Source organism: Musa acuminata, chromosome BXJ2-10, assembly GCF_036884655.1.
Source record: "Musa acuminata AAA Group cultivar baxijiao chromosome BXJ2-10, Cavendish_Baxijiao_AAA, whole genome shotgun sequence".
Lineage (NCBI taxonomy): Eukaryota > Viridiplantae > Streptophyta > Magnoliopsida > Zingiberales > Musaceae > Musa > Musa acuminata.
This window is the reverse complement of record NC_088347.1, coordinates 17,217,382-17,233,036: the sequence shown is the minus strand read 5'-3', so window position 1 is coordinate 17,233,036 and position 15,655 is coordinate 17,217,382. Positions and strand designations below refer to the sequence as shown.

General features: G+C 41.3%; 3 protein-coding genes across 4 annotated transcripts; 1 reads left to right on the top strand and 2 right to left on the bottom strand.

Annotated features, from left to right (window-relative positions):
- The first annotated feature begins 2,638 nt into the window (after window positions 1-2,638).
- Window positions 2,639-6,805, top strand: LOC103999899 (protein CANDIDATE G-PROTEIN COUPLED RECEPTOR 7). Its single transcript, XM_009421799.3, has 2 exons — window positions 2,639-4,109; window positions 6,556-6,805. The coding sequence occupies exon 1, from the start codon at window positions 2,736-2,738 to the stop codon at window positions 4,089-4,091; it is 1,356 nt and encodes a 451-aa protein (XP_009420074.2). The 5' UTR covers window positions 2,639-2,735; the 3' UTR covers window positions 4,092-4,109; window positions 6,556-6,805.
- A 345-nt stretch (window positions 6,806-7,150) lies between these two features.
- Window positions 7,151-10,382, bottom strand: LOC135624332 (uncharacterized). Its single transcript, XM_065127824.1, has 2 exons — window positions 10,214-10,382; window positions 7,151-7,581 (listed from the first exon to the last, which is right to left on the bottom strand). Exon 2 carries the CDS (start codon window positions 7,556-7,558, stop codon window positions 7,391-7,393), a length of 168 nt encoding a protein of 55 aa, XP_064983896.1. The 5' UTR covers window positions 7,559-7,581; window positions 10,214-10,382; the 3' UTR covers window positions 7,151-7,390.
- Window positions 10,383-11,246: 864 nt separating this feature from the next.
- Window positions 11,247-15,164, bottom strand: LOC103999897 (putative respiratory burst oxidase homolog protein H). 2 transcript variants are annotated; one of them, XM_009421797.3, is made up of 14 exons: window positions 14,716-15,162; window positions 14,480-14,642; window positions 14,349-14,397; window positions 14,162-14,275; window positions 13,278-14,084; window positions 13,114-13,209; window positions 12,934-13,049; window positions 12,752-12,854; window positions 12,576-12,664; window positions 12,254-12,404; window positions 12,043-12,180; window positions 11,836-11,964; window positions 11,672-11,750; window positions 11,247-11,595 (listed from the first exon to the last, which is right to left on the bottom strand). In XM_009421797.3, the coding sequence occupies exons 1-14, from the start codon at window positions 15,071-15,073 to the stop codon at window positions 11,486-11,488; spliced, it is 2,502 nt and encodes an 833-aa protein (XP_009420072.2). In that variant the 5' UTR covers window positions 15,074-15,162; the 3' UTR covers window positions 11,247-11,485. The 2 variants fall into 2 exon arrangements, with proteins under 2 accessions (XP_009420072.2, XP_009420071.2); XM_009421796.3 differs by having other exon boundaries at window positions 11,836-12,180; window positions 14,716-15,164.
- Between the last annotated feature and the right edge of the window lie 491 nt (window positions 15,165-15,655).

Here is a 15,655-nt window from a genome sequence, read left to right as displayed (position 1 = left end):
AGTAGTAACTCCAATAAGTCAAGATCATAATTCGAATACAAACTCATTTAAATTCAAATTGTCAACTTGAAACTCATAATCAAGCCATCAAAATCAATTTCGAGATTCACAAAATATCATAAAATCATTAATCTTGATCAGATGGGAGCGGCGTTTATTCTAAAGAGAAGGATAAGATAATTTAACATGTTATTTAGAATCGAAAGAGAAGGATTAGAATCATCGAGGAACGGAGAGAGAATGAAAAACTTTACGGAAAATTCATTCAAACAAGTTTATTCTTAGGGACAATTTAACATACCTAATTTCCTTCTAATGAATTCAAATTGGTCTTCATTCAAAGCTTTTGTAAATATATCTGCTAATTGATGCTTTTTGTCAATGAATTCTAGAACAACATCATTGTTAAGGACATGATCGCGTATGAAATGATGCATAACATCGATGTGCTTAGTTCTAGAGTGCTGAATTGGATTTTTAGTAAGACATATGACACTAGTATTATCACATTTTATGGGAATATTTTTAAAGTGAATTCCATAGTCCTCTAATGTATTTTTCATCCAAACAACTTGTGCACAACATACACTTGCAGCAATGTACTCGGCTTCCGCCATAGATAGTGCAACAGAATTTTGTTTCTTGGAAGTCCAAGAAACAAGTGCATGTCCTAAAAATTGGCATGTTCCGGATGTACTTTTTCTATCTATCCTGTATCCGCCAAAATCGACATCTCCATAAGCTATTAAATCAAAATTTTCAGATTTTGGATACCACAGTCCTAGATTTGGAGTTCCTTTAAGATACCTAAATATTCTTTTAACACTTTTAAGATGAGATAATTTAGGATTTGATTGAAACCTAGCGCAAAGTCCTATACTAAACATAATATCCGGTCTAGTCGCGATGAGGTAGAGTAGACTACCTATCATTCCCCTATATGTCTTTTGATCGAAATTTTTACTATTTTCATCCATATCTAACTTAGTCGCAGTACTCATAGGGGTGTTTATTGCTTTTGAATTATCCATGTTAAATCGTTTTAACAATTCTAATGTATATTTAGATTGGTTAAGAAATATACCATCACTAAGTTGTTTGATTTATAATCCCAAAAAGAAAGTTAATTCACCCATTAAACTCATTTCAAATTCACGACTCATACATTTGGCAAATGATTCACATAGTGATTCATCCGAAGAGCCAAAAATAATATCGTCAACATAAATTTGCACAATAAGAAAATTATTTTCAAAATGTTTGATAAACAATGTAGTATCAACCTTGCCTTTGGTAAAATTATTTAAAATAAGAAAGGAACTAAGTCTTTCATACCAAGCTCTAGGAGCTTGTTTCAAGCCATAGAGAGCCTTAGTCAATTTGAATACATGATTAGGAAGAAGAGAATTTTCAAATCCGGGAGGTTGTTTGACATATACTTCTTCGAAAATAAAATCATTCAAGAAAGCACTTTTGACATCCATTTGAAATTGTTTAAAATTATTATTACTAGCATAGGCAAGGAGCATCCTTATGGCTTCTAATCGAGCCACGGGAGCGAAGGTTTCTTCGTAATCGATACATTCTTCTTGGTTGAAACCTTTGGCCACTAATCTAGCCTTGTTTCTAACCACGATACCATTTTCGTCTTGCTTGTTTCTAAAGACCCATTTAGTACCAATGACTAAATGGTCACTGGGTCTAGGAACAAGCTTCCATACCTTATTCCTCTCAAATTGATTTAATTCCTCTTACATTGCAATAACCCCAAAATCATCTTTTATGGCATCGTCAATACATTTAAAGAGCCACATAATTTAACGGGATGATCGTGGGGGACGGGGATTGTGAGAGAATGTAAGGGAGGCAGTAATGCAAATGGTGGTGCATGCCTTTTCGGAGTTCTACGAGCAGCGTCGGACGATGCTGAGGAACTTCGACGCTATAATAGGGGAGGTGATGTGGTTCTCGCTCGAGAACGTTAGGAATCGAGTCTACGGGGTCTTTGGTGGCTCGATCGGGTCCTCATCATCTAATTACTCGAATCAGTCCGATGTTCCGAATAAATGACTTATTATTATATTATCTAAATTAATATATCATTTAGAAAGATAGTTGACTATTCATAGTCAAATTGGGTTGGTCATGATCTGTCTCGCTTAGGATGTGTGGAAGACACCATCTTGAAGTAGCATATTTAGCCCTGGTTGTGCTGAAAAAATAAGGCTTCAGCAGGGCGTCTTGGCTGGTGTTTCAGCTCCCACGTTGCTCTCATGAGGTCTATTACTTCATATATCTGATCCAATTTGGTAACGTATCTGTGAATTAAATAATATAGTTAAGGTGTTTAGTCGTCTTTTACCTTTCCCTTAATCAATTTAAATCTATGCTTCTTAAATTTGAAGCCATGTACACATCATTTGTTTTCTTACGTTATTCCTTAAGTGCATAATAACTGGCTATTGACTGCTTTGCGATGAAGTCTCCGTTGCCCCAAAACTTTATTCCTTCGCCCGATCTCCACGTAAAGCTTTACACTCGGCAACTGTCATCAATCTTAAAGTCTGTCTGACGGTTGTAGATTAGCGTAGGACCACTTGCCGGACCAGCTCAAGAGCGAAGACAATACACCGCGCCTTCATCCACCGACTTCATCTCGCAGTCTTCGCTGGTCTCCACTCAATCGAGAGTCTCTCTCTCGCCGACGCGGTCGCGAAGGTGTAGTCTTGATCTCCATGGCGAGGCCACTACGGATTCATCTTCTCCCGCTCCTTCTCGTCGTTCTCGCTTCGATCTCTTCGTCCCTGGCGGAGATCAAGAACCTCAAGATCTCCTCCGACTCCCGGGCGACCATCCTCTTCGAGAAGTTCGGCTTCACCCCTCGCGGAGAGGCGACCATCGCCGTCTCCGATGTCTCCGTCTCCTCCGCCCTCGGCACCCCCGACCCCGCCCTCCTCGGCTTCTTCTTCCTCTCCGACGAGAGCCTCATCCAGGCGGCCTACGATTCTCAGCATGATCACCGCTCGAACCCTAACCCTAACCCCGGACCCAACCTGGGATGCGTGCTTCATAGCACCTACGTCCGCCTCCTATTCACCTTTGCCGAGCTTTCCCCGGGTTCCTCCGTCGCTTTGAATCGCTCCTTCCCCGTCTCCCACCCGGACGAGTACAGTCTCTTCTTCGCCAATTGTGCCCCCGAGACCGCGGTCTCCATGTCCGTCTTCACGGAGATGTACAACGCCCGCCCTGATGGCTCCCGCGACTTCCTCTCCGTCGGCCAGTCCCCCGTTCCTTCCCTCTACACCTTCTTCGCCGCCGCTTACATCGCCTTCTTTGCCGTCTGGATCTACCTCACCCTCTTCAAGAACCGCCTCGCCGCACACCGGATCCACCACCTCATGGCCGGCCTTCTCCTCACCAAGGCCCTCAACCTTGTCTTCGCTGCTGAGGACCAGCACTACATTCGCCAGACCGGCACCCCCCACGGGTGGGACGTCCTCTTCTACCTCTTCCAGTTCCTAAAAGGCGTCCTCTTGTTTACCGTCATCGTCCTCATCGGCACTGGCTGGTCCTTCCTCAAGCCCTTCCTCCAGGAGCGAGAGAAGAAGGTGCTAATGATCGTGATCCCTCTTCAGGTCATCGCCAACATCGCGTCAGTCGTGATTGGAGAGACCGGGCCCTTCATCCGGGACTGGGTCACCTGGAATCAGGTCTTCCTCCTCATCGATGTCATCTGCTGCTGCGCCATTTTGTTCCCTATCGTCTGGTCAATTAGATCTCTCCGTGAGACCTCAAAGACCGATGGAAAGGCTGCCAGGAACCTCGCCAAGCTCTCTCTTTTCCGCCAGTTCTACATTGTGGTGATCGGGTATCTGTACTTCACGAGGATTGTGGTTTATGCGCTAAAGACGATTGCATCTTACAAGTACCGATGGGTCAGTGTGGCGGCTGAAGAGACAGCGAGCCTTGCCTTCTATATCTTCATGTTTTATATGTTTAGGCCAGTGGAGAAGAATCAGTACTTCGTGCTTGATGACGAAGAGGAAGAGGCTGCGGAAATGGTGCTGCGCGAGGAAGAGTTCGAGCTCTGAAACTCTGCAGATTCATTTGTATGTTTGCTTCCTGATGTGGTCTCTATTCTTATTTAGTAATGTTATTCTATAGAGTGAAAAAGCTTAGCAGTTCTTGTACTTTTCTATGGTCCATTAGAATCTTGGATGCTCCATCCATTGCTCTGCTTATCTTATTTTTCCTTATGAGTCTAAGTTTTCATAGTGTTCTCTCCTATCTTGGTGGCTACGAAATATCTGCAGATAAGATGTGAAGCATTGTGGACTACTGAGACGAACTCTTGCAGACACTGATCACATGATTAGTTTTTGCCTGAATTGACAAGGAGAAAAATGGAGATTCATACAAATTCCTTAGACAAAAAATGTAGGGTTGGACATAAAGTGTGTCATTATATGAATTCAGCTGGTTATCATATGGATTAGGTATAGCAGACCGTGTTCCAAATTGCATTGCAATTCTGCATTCCTGGATTGTCAAGAGAAGACATAGGTATTTATAGATATCACTAGCCAAATATGTAGTCAGACACAATTAGTGTTGTGAGCAGATTATTACATGTCAGTAAGTATAAGAGAGCTCATGAGAGGGCTCTAGGAACTCAGAAACTTTAGCAGGTTATCTTTCTTGTACAGTGATTTTTAGGTTGTAGCGGATCAGATAAAATCAGGAGTTTGCATTATTAAAGCATATGCTAACTTTTTTCTTAATTGGGGTACCTTCAGTAAACGAGACAGAGAAGAGGATTGTGGTTCATTTTCTAATATGTTGCGACATTATACTTTCCATAGATCAGATGAGCCTTCCCAGAAAGGGAATACCAATATGCCAGGGTAGCATCATTTTAGAAGATTAACTACAAGTTTAGGACAGGTATGAAATGGGACAAATACTTTGCCATCATTAAACAATCTTTTCATTTTCATATATACCTTAGGAGAAAGGAAAGGTTTCTGGAAATGTGTCTCTTTTAATGTTGTTGGAGATATTTAAAACATTCTTTTTTTTTTTTTTCTGACTGCATGCCTGGAGATCTTAGAAATACTATTAGCATTATTCTACCTCTTTAAGTATGTTATTAAGTTGAAACATATATCTCATAAATGATTTTTTTGTGTAACAATGACCAAAAAAGAATCTAGAGGCACTGGAAGTTTGATTTGAATTGGTTAGCATGAGCTTGTTATGAATTCATAGCTGTCATGTTTAATAGTCTTAGGGAGAGCTCATCAAATATGTGTTAGGACCAAAATCATCTAGAGATGATACAATCGAAATTGGCAAGATTAATTGGAGGATTGGTGGGATCAGAATTGCCAGGGAAACAATCTAAAATTTAAGAAATATAAGAAGTCATAAAATGAGCACAAAATTAAAAATAAAGTGCAATTTGAGGAAATAAAATATTATATACTAAAAACTCTTATACCTTAGTGTTCTGTAAGATATCTAACTTCTAAAAAATTACATTGAAACTATAATAAAGAAGATAAAAATAGTATAGTAGAAAAATAAAAAAGCAATGGTAAATAATTCATTAGTGTAATTTGATATACTTATAAAACATCAATTTTATTATTTAGTACAAGGATATTAAATAATTGTCATAAAAAAGATGCAAAAGTTATCCACCTGCAGATTTGAATATATTGACATCCTATTATGACCTTGATGCTTCTTGTTTTATCATGCAGTGGATTGGTCAATGTAAAAACTAATAAAATCATTTGAAGAGAGCACCAACAAGATTTATTGCAGAAAATTATTATAATTTCACCACTGGATTGCTCGTGGATAGATACATGTTACCATCAAACACAGAAAGTTGTGAACTGTACAGAGTTGATGGAAAACTCATCTTTACGTGGCACAACAAATTCTTTATTTTAATTCATTCATTAGGTGCCACTACAAAAATTTCATTGTTACGGTTTTGGTGTAGCAATTGTTCATCTGTGATAATATTCCTCTTAATCCTTTTTTTTTACCATGTTTTGATAATGTTCCATCAAGTGAGTTCTCATTCTTTATAAATGCTTTGTTCAAATTTTACATCTTTTAGCTGGTTTACCACAAAGTAGTTAGTTGGTATTACTTGCAAGGTGCAAGGTATGCTTACTTTGATGCATGGTTGGTGAGTCAGACTATTCCAGTGGAGTTGAGATGTAGTCTTTTAGGAGATCTGAGTTGGCAAAAATCAGATACAAGCAATGGATAGAAATAAAATTTATATAGTGTCTGCCATGCCACTGCCATGATTCATGTTGCTTTACATAGCACACATTTTGTGCCATGCCGTTTCTTGATACTGGTCAAAATTTGTATACTACACCCACAAATTCTGATTCTTATATTGTGACCATGGTAAAATGCAGCTACTAAACATGACTTTTTTTGGCTGTAAATTTTGTCTCGAAAGTTGGAGGGAAGTTTGATGGATTTTTCTATCCAACTAAATTGTTGCAACTACCATTTAAAATGCAGATGTGCTATCCCAAGGACGATGAATTTTCCTATACTTGTTTGATGGATTCTGTGCTACCTCTTCTGAGAAGTTGGTTCGAGAAATACATATGAATGCCTGGTGTTATGTTGGAGGTAGATTTCTCTATTAGTCCAAGTTTATGTTTACAGTTTGATAATGTGTTACATTATTGGTTGTTTTTGGTCCTTTTCAAGTTAGATTGAACTAACTGTGATATGATTCAATTCGATGAGATAATTGACCCCATAAGCTTATTGAGTCTGTATCACTGATTCAAATTCAAGATACTTGACCCCATAAGTTTATTGAGTCTGTATCACTGATTCAAATTCAAGATACTTGACCCCATAAGCTTATTGAGTCTGTATCACTGATTCAAATTCAAGATAGGCAAGTCCCACTTTCCGTAACAACATAACTAATCAAATAACTTTATTGATCATGAATCATTGACCCAAGAGACTGAAATCTCATCCAAGTTAAAATGATTGTAGACTCCTGTGAAAATAAATTGGAATGTTATATGAGCTCTCTTGAGTTGGAAGTGGTTATTATCTTTCAACAGAATCATCCACATAAACCGGCCCGGCGAGCTGCAAACATACAAATCTTTCATCCACACAAAATAAGCTGCTACATTTAAGTTTCAAGGTCTTCCATCCACAAAACCTCAAAGGAGAAGAGCCACAATGAAGTGCTCAGTATCCATTGAAACTAAGCATGAGGTGACGATGATTTTTTACAAGTACATGTGCTCACCAAAGAAAGTATTGTGTTGTTATGTGGACCATAATCGGCCTTATTGGCATGACTTCAGCTAATGAATTCTTGTGACTAGTCTTCGTCTTTCTTAGGCTTCCTGTAGGTTTCTTCTATGTGTTTCGCCACGAAAATATAAGTATTGATGAGCTTCTTTACGTTGGGGACATTGTAGTTCTGTGCAACATAAATACCGCAACCAGCTCCCAGTAGAAATGAGAAGCTGCTCCTTATTATCCCCATCTTGCACCGCTCTGCAGTGCAACCTAAACGAAAAGGAAGAGTCAGCATCTCTGAATGGGAGTAAGGAAAATATCATGATGGTGGCTTTCACAATACTAACTATACTGCATGTATGTGCATAAGAACATGACATATCAAATGTACCTAAGAATTATGAAAACAAAAAGATGATAGATAAATATAAAAAATGGCTTTAGGTTGTTTGTAGGTCCCTAGACCGTAGTAGATAAGTTGTCATTCATCATAAGAAATGAGGTTTCTCTAAAATCACAAAGGCCTTAGTCTCAAGAAAAGTTGGAGGGCTGTTGCTAGCTGGTGATTTCCTATAGAAGAGCACTAACCAATAGAACAATCTTGCCCTACTAACTTCCATATCATATCGATCGGAGTTGTTCAAGGATATCAATAAAAGTTTTACTTGTGGTTCTTAATCATGCTATAACAGTGAAGGAATATTCCCAAAGATGTATTGAAATCTCCTTTCGAACAATACTATCTAACACTAATGATGACTACGAAGCAACGAGCAGATGCTTTAAACGTGCACAGAACAACTTCAGATTTCTACTGTTGGAGTTTATTGTTCACCAATACTTCGGGTTCTAATAGCATTGGACAAGCTCTTAAATGAGTTTGCATTAGCAGTAATCTCTTCCACAATCACAATATAGGTTATTGTTTTATTTCTTATCTTCCATTGCCTCATTGAAACAGCTAAACAATTGGAGGAAAAAGTTTTATATGGCTTTGTCTTGAAGTGGTCTTTTTAAGTTAAAAGAGGTATAGAACTATCATTGCTAAATATAACAAATCAATATCCATTAGTTATCACATTAGGGGTAATTTCAGAACAACCAAACTTTTACAGGCTGATTAGACGCAATCAGACCAAGAACATACCACCATGTGTGTTACATCTAAACAGCCATTACCTGTTTTTGGAGGTTGGAAAAATAGAGAGTAACAATTTCCATATGGTACATCAAGACTGGTTCACAATCTACCAAATACTACCAGTTCCACTCTCATTCACCGGGTGTCAGATTCAGCCCGTTCCGTGCGGATTTTGCTGCCGAGGAACAGATCAATGGAGGGAAACAAGAACATAACAGAAAGGAGCTGACCACAAAGAAAAAAGAGGGAAAAATAAAAGAATAAAAAGGAGTGGGCAAAAAAATGGCAGAGCTGACCGCATGTCACTTGCGGCAGTCAGTTCTGAGTTGCATTGGATGAAATGAGAGGGGAAAAGGGAGGGTTGAGAGAATGAGAGAATGAGAGAAGAAAAGCAAGAGGAAAAGAGAAAAGAGGAAGAGCCAGGTGAGATTAACAGAAACAGAGAGAGAACAGAAAGAAAAAGGAGAGAAAAGCCTCTTTCTAAACAAAATCTTCCAACACTATCATATCAACAAGCCATTCCAAACCCAAAGTAAATGAACCATCCTACTAGTGGCTGTAGGATGCCACCATAACCGGTGGAGAGAAGAAGAGAAAGTTGATGCCATCGCATTTGTAAGTCACACATAAGGATCATCAAATTTCATAAACATGTATAAAAATATATCCTAGAAATTCTAGCACACAACACACTTTTTCCTATCTTGATCTTTTAGATAATTTTCACTTAAAACTTTCTATTTGGCTCTACATATCTGACCAAAATGATTCTGGTTCCAATCTTCATCCTGATCTTAGATCACAATGTGATCCCTATTGTAATCCTGATCACGTGAACCCAAGTATCCTATATTCAAGCATAACATCGTATAAATTGTTCAAATCAAACGTTAGCATATCTCCACCACCTTCACGAGTTGAAGCTGTAGACGATCCACCTTATCTCTGTCGAGCACCTTAGAGATGACAAAGGTCGCATCAAAATATATCATCAAACCTTCCATTGGTATTGGTTGATTGCACGCAGCCGGCCATAGAATTCTCCTCATCTTTCGTGATATCAGAGGCTGTCTCAGAGATTCTTACACTAATTTGGTGATCAGATTCCCATGTTCATTTCATCGAATACTTTTTGTGCCAAAACCCAAGACACCGATGACCATTCCATCAAAAGCCTCAGAGTGCCACCTTTCTTGATCCCAAGTTTGTCAATGAGTGGCCTAAAACCTGAAACCCTCAACCAGGCCTGAAATCAGCAAGAACATCGACACCGTAGCCAAAGATCACTGCAAACTGTTCATATGATTTCTAATCTTCGTAGCCTTTAGGAGAGATGAGAAGTAAGTGCGCATACTTCAACTACAACCAATGTCTGAGAAAACCACAGGTCCTAGACACACGCACACCCACGATCCCCGTGCAGACAGCACAAATAGATGATACTCCTCACAAGGACAAAGATAATTGCTTGAAACCCCACGGAAATCGTCTTCTAGATGGGTTTCCTTGCCCGAAGTCTTTACTTTATAGCTCGTCAAAGACGAAGAACCCTAATCGATGCGCTAAAAACTAGGGCTGAGTTTATTCTCGCACAGCGATCAAGATCACTTCTTTATTCGTTTTTCCCCAATCAAACAAAGATTTGATCAGAAAAGAAACAACACAAATCAGATGCATTCCTCGGGAAAGAAAAAGAATTCAATCGAAGATCAAGAATTTAAACGGCACGGTAGGTCAACACAAACACGAGCAACGTCTCACCTGATCGTCGCTTTCCTCAACCGTGCAGCTGGTCCGAAGAAGGCGGAGACGGTACAGAGGCAGAGACCCCGAGAGAGGGAGCACTGGTGGTGATGGCTGTCGCCCTTCCTCCCTGGGTTGCTCACTTGCCTTCCATGGGCGAACGGGCTTTGCTACCACAACAAGGAACCATCGATCTCGGTGCGGATCGACAAAGGCACGGTACGGGCTTGGCCGATGTAGACGGATCTGAGTTGGATCAGACCCGGGATAACTTGGATTCGATCCGACGCTTTAGAAACCCGATCCGATATGTGGAACCAAGACCCATGTTGGATTCTCGCCCACAGTTTCTTTCGACTTGCGTTGACATTAAGAATCCAATCATCGGATTAAATATATAATTTCTTAAGAGGATTCTTTTAAATGATTTGAACATCTTATTACGTCCAAAGAAAAAATTTATGATTACATCATAATAAATAAATAATGAGAGTTCTTATATTTCATCAATTTTTTTAATTTTTAATTCTATAAAATTATCTTTTTAACCATCTTAAATTTTCATAAATATAAAGATCTCAATATAATTTTAAAAAATAAGAATCAAAATATTAAAGATAATTATTATATAAAAAATTTATAATTAACCTAAATATTTATGTATATAGGACAAGAAAATTGATATCATGTCTGTTTTGTACAGGCTTAAACCTCATCCCCTTGTTTTTGCGATGATGTCTTTTTGAGACATCTTTTTTTGGTTGTTGGCAAACTTAAGTTAAATCACATCCCGAGAGCTGCTAACAATGTATTGGTAGATCCCATAGTTCTCACTTTTTGTATGCTGCAGATGATCTGCAAGCTCAGTCTTTTGTACTCAATCCTTAAAGCACACAAAGTGAGCACTCGCTCGGGAGAACGGCATCTATTCAAAAGGAATTCGGCCTGCAGGAGAGGCTTCTTACTTTCTTACCGACTCAATATCAGTTGAAGGTACTTTCTACAGGAAGAGTTGCGATTATGACCAGTGAGCAGGAACTCTAAGCAAAGATAAACCAAATAGCATTGCTTCAATATAGTATGATGGAGTAAATGAACACGCTTTGAGTCATCCTGGAATCAAGTTGGGGATTGTGAATCATTCCTTATTGCTTCACACCTGTTCTTAATCTTTACCATGCACCGGAACATCAACCAACACAGATTTTTACAGGACTGTACTACTTAATTACTCCTTTTTCGTCTCGTATACAACAATAAATTGCCTATCAACATCATCTGGTCTCTTCTTTAGAAGTTCTCCTTGTGGAAATCGAAACGAGTGGCGCTGTCATGGCTGAATTCTTGTGACAGCTCCCTGAGATGCTTTGTAAGAGTTGCTGATCCACAGTAGAAAACACCTGCAACACCCCCATGTCAGGAATCCAGAAAGTGAAGATGACAACGACATATACTAAGAATTCGAGAAAAGCTCACCGATTCGAGAATCTTTGTGGGCATTGGCCAAGTCCGAGAACACTTTCCTCCAGTTTGGCCTCGCGAAGTGTGTTCGTATCTGTCGTGCATGAGTCAGGAACCAGAACGGATCAATCTTTCTTCTTCTATCTGAATCACTACATTATAGATGGTCAATTAGTTACCCGACTCCCAGAGACGATGTCAACGCCACTTTTGGAGTGCTGCAGTGACTGAATCATGGCGATGAGGGCTGACCTTGCATCACCTTCTTCGTACACGCTCGTCAAGTAGTTGTGCATCTCTATGACATTCTGCAAATCCAACCATTTCCTGTCAATTGTGGTTCTGTGCGAAATGGATTCAAGGAAGCAGTGATGCTTAATTAGTACATGGTGGTCACTCTCTGCAACTTCGTTCATGACACCTTTGAACCATTCAAATGATCCTTGTTCCCTGGTCACCCAGTAGAAGTAAGCTCTTCCAGGGCCATTTCCTTGGATGAAGTTTGCAGCTGCGTCGTGTGTTTCCTGCATGAGTTTTGAGCTTGTCAACCAACAGTGCATGCAAGTGCATGACGATGTCTGCGAATGTGGTATATACTTCGTTGGACTTTATGTTGTTGAGGAGATCCTTCAGGATGCTGATGAATGGAGTTGCACCGATTCCTAATCCGATGAGCAAAAGAATGTCGTACTTCTTGTAGTCTTGAGCTGGTGCGCCATATGGCCCATCAATGTAAAGCTTTGGGAATCTGAAGTAGCAGAGAGAGAGTGTGTGTGTGTATTACTCATGGTTAATGTTGATAGCAGATAATAGTTTTCCAACTGCACGACGTTGCTTTGTTGAGGAAATTTTCTCCTGCAATTGGGAAAATCTTATCTGCTATCAAATGTCACTTCTAATAATGCAGAGTTCTCATCACCTTGCATCGTCGAATTGAACATCTGCGACGACTGTGGTTTCGAGTCTCACCAGATTAGCCTTCTTCAGAGTAACCTGCGCCTGACAGACCTGCGTCAAGAAGATCTCTGCTAAGTACTATGAACTTGCAATCTGATATTGCCTGACATCAAGAACAATCTTTCTACTTAAACCAACTTTTCCGAAGAGATTTCTTAGCTCGGTCGTCCAGTCTCCCAGGGTTCGGATATGAACACTCAAGTGCTCGTCATCCGGTGCAGAAGTAATCGAGAACGGATGCCTGTTGAAATCATCAACAAGAAGGTGAGCAGAGGAAATGCAACCCTGTAATCCAACTCAATCTGAAGCTAAGCTGATACCATTCGAAAGGTGAGACATCCGGACATTTGACGAACAGGTACATCCCACTTTTGTATCTGAAACCTGGTGGCTTCCTCATATGTATCGAAAGGACGTTGCCTGGATATATAGCTGCCTGTATGATCGATACATCAGTGCATGAATACCTCTAAATCTCGATATATTTATGAGCAGCATACCTTAACGATGCTGACGCCAATGCTTTTCTCACGAACTTTCCGAATCAATCTCTCACAGGCATAAAAGAGGAGGGGAATCGTAAGATACATCCATGTCTGCGCAAATGCAGGTAATTAAGTCTGTGTCATTGCTCCATGCCGAAGTACAAAGCATCATGACCTACCGTCTTCTTGTACCATTCCTTGGTGAGGAATAGGAAGTAGGAATGGACGATCAGAAGGACATAAACGACGGCCAGGAGATGGTGAGCGTACCAAAACGCATTGAAACCAGCTAAATGGTGGAGGGGCGGTGGTAGCTTCACCACACTCCTCCTAAAAGAGTGTGTTGCCAGAGTGAAGGAGAACGCCATGATGATGATCATGAGGATACCAGTGATCCCGGGAACACTTGCTAACAGAGATGCATAGGTGGGCTGCTTGTAGTGGAAATTAGGTCCCAGTAGTCTCATGAACTTTGATTCGGGGCATGTGATCAGCCTCGGGAAGTCACAGGTCACATGAGCAAGAGTGTGCACCAGAGTCCCGATTGTGATCGCCAGTGCAATGGCCTTGTGGAGGTTGATGTTGTCATCAAAAGGGAATACGGAGCTGAGGCAAGTCGATCTGAGCCTTGTGAGGGTGTTGCGGCAAACAGGGATGAGGATCAGAGCCATGTTTAGCTTCAGGGTCTCAGCCGCAGCCTTGGCTACGCAGACGCAGTAGCCCATCACCTCAAATGCTGCTCTTCTCTCGTACTGGTAGAACTTCCACGCAGCCAGGACGGCGTTCAGGGTCAACCAGAGGGAGAAAACCCATATTCTCTTCCAGTTGTCCAGAACGAAATCTGTAGCCTTGCCCACAAATCTGTTGACCGGGTATCTGTATCGCTTCGGTATCATCCTTCTTGCATGCCCGTGTGAACGTTTCAGTGTTCTCTCGGTTACCTGTGAGCTCACCATCCCTCGAATCAGTGTCTCCAGCTGCCGAATCTGGAGCGAAAGGTCGTCACCAGTAAGCGCTTGTGTGATTACTCTCTACTGATCGAAGAAATTTGCCTTTCTTTTACCTCGATGTACCCAAGACCGTCTGGGTCGAGCTCCTCCATTATGAGAGCAGCGTAGTTCGCTGCATGCGCTTTCAACTTGGAAAGCTTATTTGCTGAGGCACTGAGACCGATGACCTGAGGAGACAAACAACGGTGCTTGAGAACATGAAGATGGGGGATCAATCGAGCGGTTTAGGAAGATTGGTACCTCTTTCACCTCGTTTTCTGAGAGCTTCCCGTCGCCGTTCTTGTCGCACCTGTTGTGTTGACAGAGCAGATGATGTGATGGTCAATTCAGTGCTGCTGAAAGCAGTTTATGGTGAGAGAATGATTGAGTACATGTCGAAGAAGATCTGCAGCCGAGAGTCGAAGTTTTGGTCGGTCATTTGCTGCCAGAACTCCTTCAGTTCGTCTTTGGTGATGCCATGTTCTGGCGTCATGTTCCCCCTCCTTGCCAAAGCAACAAATAGCTCGCTAGCGAACTCCTGCGACTCGCCCATGCCTTGGGAAAGGCAACCCCGACCAGGTGACTAAGCTGAAGAACGTGTACCGGCAGACGAGCAAGAGAGACTCACCGATACAGCGGCCGAAGCTCTCCTTGGGAAGCCTGCCGTCGACGGCGAATTGGTCGAAGCGCTTCTCAACGGCCTTCCAGCCGCCGGCCTTCTTGTCGAGGAACCGAAGCCCCTTGGCGCCGGACGCTGCCGTCGTCCTCCCGGGATGCCTCTTATCCCCGCCGACCCGGGACGCGAACCCCTGCACCCCGGCCATGATCTTGGATGGCTGAGACAGCAGGGTCCGGGCGAGGCTCCCCGACGGCCCGGAGGCTCTCGGGGGCGGGGGATTGGAAGCAGCCGGCTGGATCTGGTCGCCGTGGGCGACGATGATGCTCTCCAGCTCATGCGTCGGACGGTCATCAAGCGGAATGTCCATGTGTTCGTGCGCTGTTCCCAATGGTTTATGTCAGATTGGATATTTACTCGCTTGCCGCTGTCCTCACTTTATAGGCGCCACCGCGTTACAGAGATGTGCGAGTGGGAGAGAACCAATCAAAAAGATGGGAGCTTTAAGGATGCTGTGATAGAGAGAGAGAGAGAGAGTGGGAGTGGGTGGGAAATTGACGGAGATATTTCCTAAATATGATAAATAATTTAAATTATGTTTTGGATATTTTAAATTGATCTGAGATGATTCAGTAAAGAAAAAGGAGCGTATCAACATATTGAATTATGTCCATGATATTTGGTTCAGAAGAAGGCTACAATTTCTTACCTATATAAAGGATGGATAACACGGTGGTCAATTGGCATCACCAATCATACTCCGTCATTAAATCCTCTTATTTCTGTACTGTAGGGGTGAGTTTTGTACCTATCTTACTTACACATTAATATATTTCCCATAAAATTGATGTTAATATATTTATCCTTGTAAATTTAGAAATTCATTTATATAGCCTTGTGGATGTTCTCTATCAACTCACAGTCATTTTCCTATTTGATATTCTTTAAATTT

Coding starts and splice junctions, on each gene's coding strand:
- LOC103999899 (XM_009421799.3), top strand. CDS start 2,736: ATGGCGAGGCCACTACGGATTCATCTTCTCCCGCTCCTTCTCGTCGTT.
- LOC135624332 (XM_065127824.1), bottom strand. CDS start 7,558: ATGGGGATAATAAGGAGCAGCTTCTCATTTCTACTGGGAGCTGGTTGC.
- LOC103999897 (XM_009421796.3), bottom strand. CDS start 15,073: ATGGACATTCCGCTTGATGACCGTCCGACGCATGAGCTGGAGAGCATC. Junction 12,855..12,933: donor GATGTCTCACCTTTCGAATG/GTATCAGCTTAG, acceptor TGATTTCAACAG/GCATCCGTTCTCGATTACTT. Junction 12,665..12,751: donor TAAGAAATCTCTTCGGAAAA/GTTGGTTTAAGT, acceptor TTCTTGACGCAG/GTCTGTCAGGCGCAGGTTAC.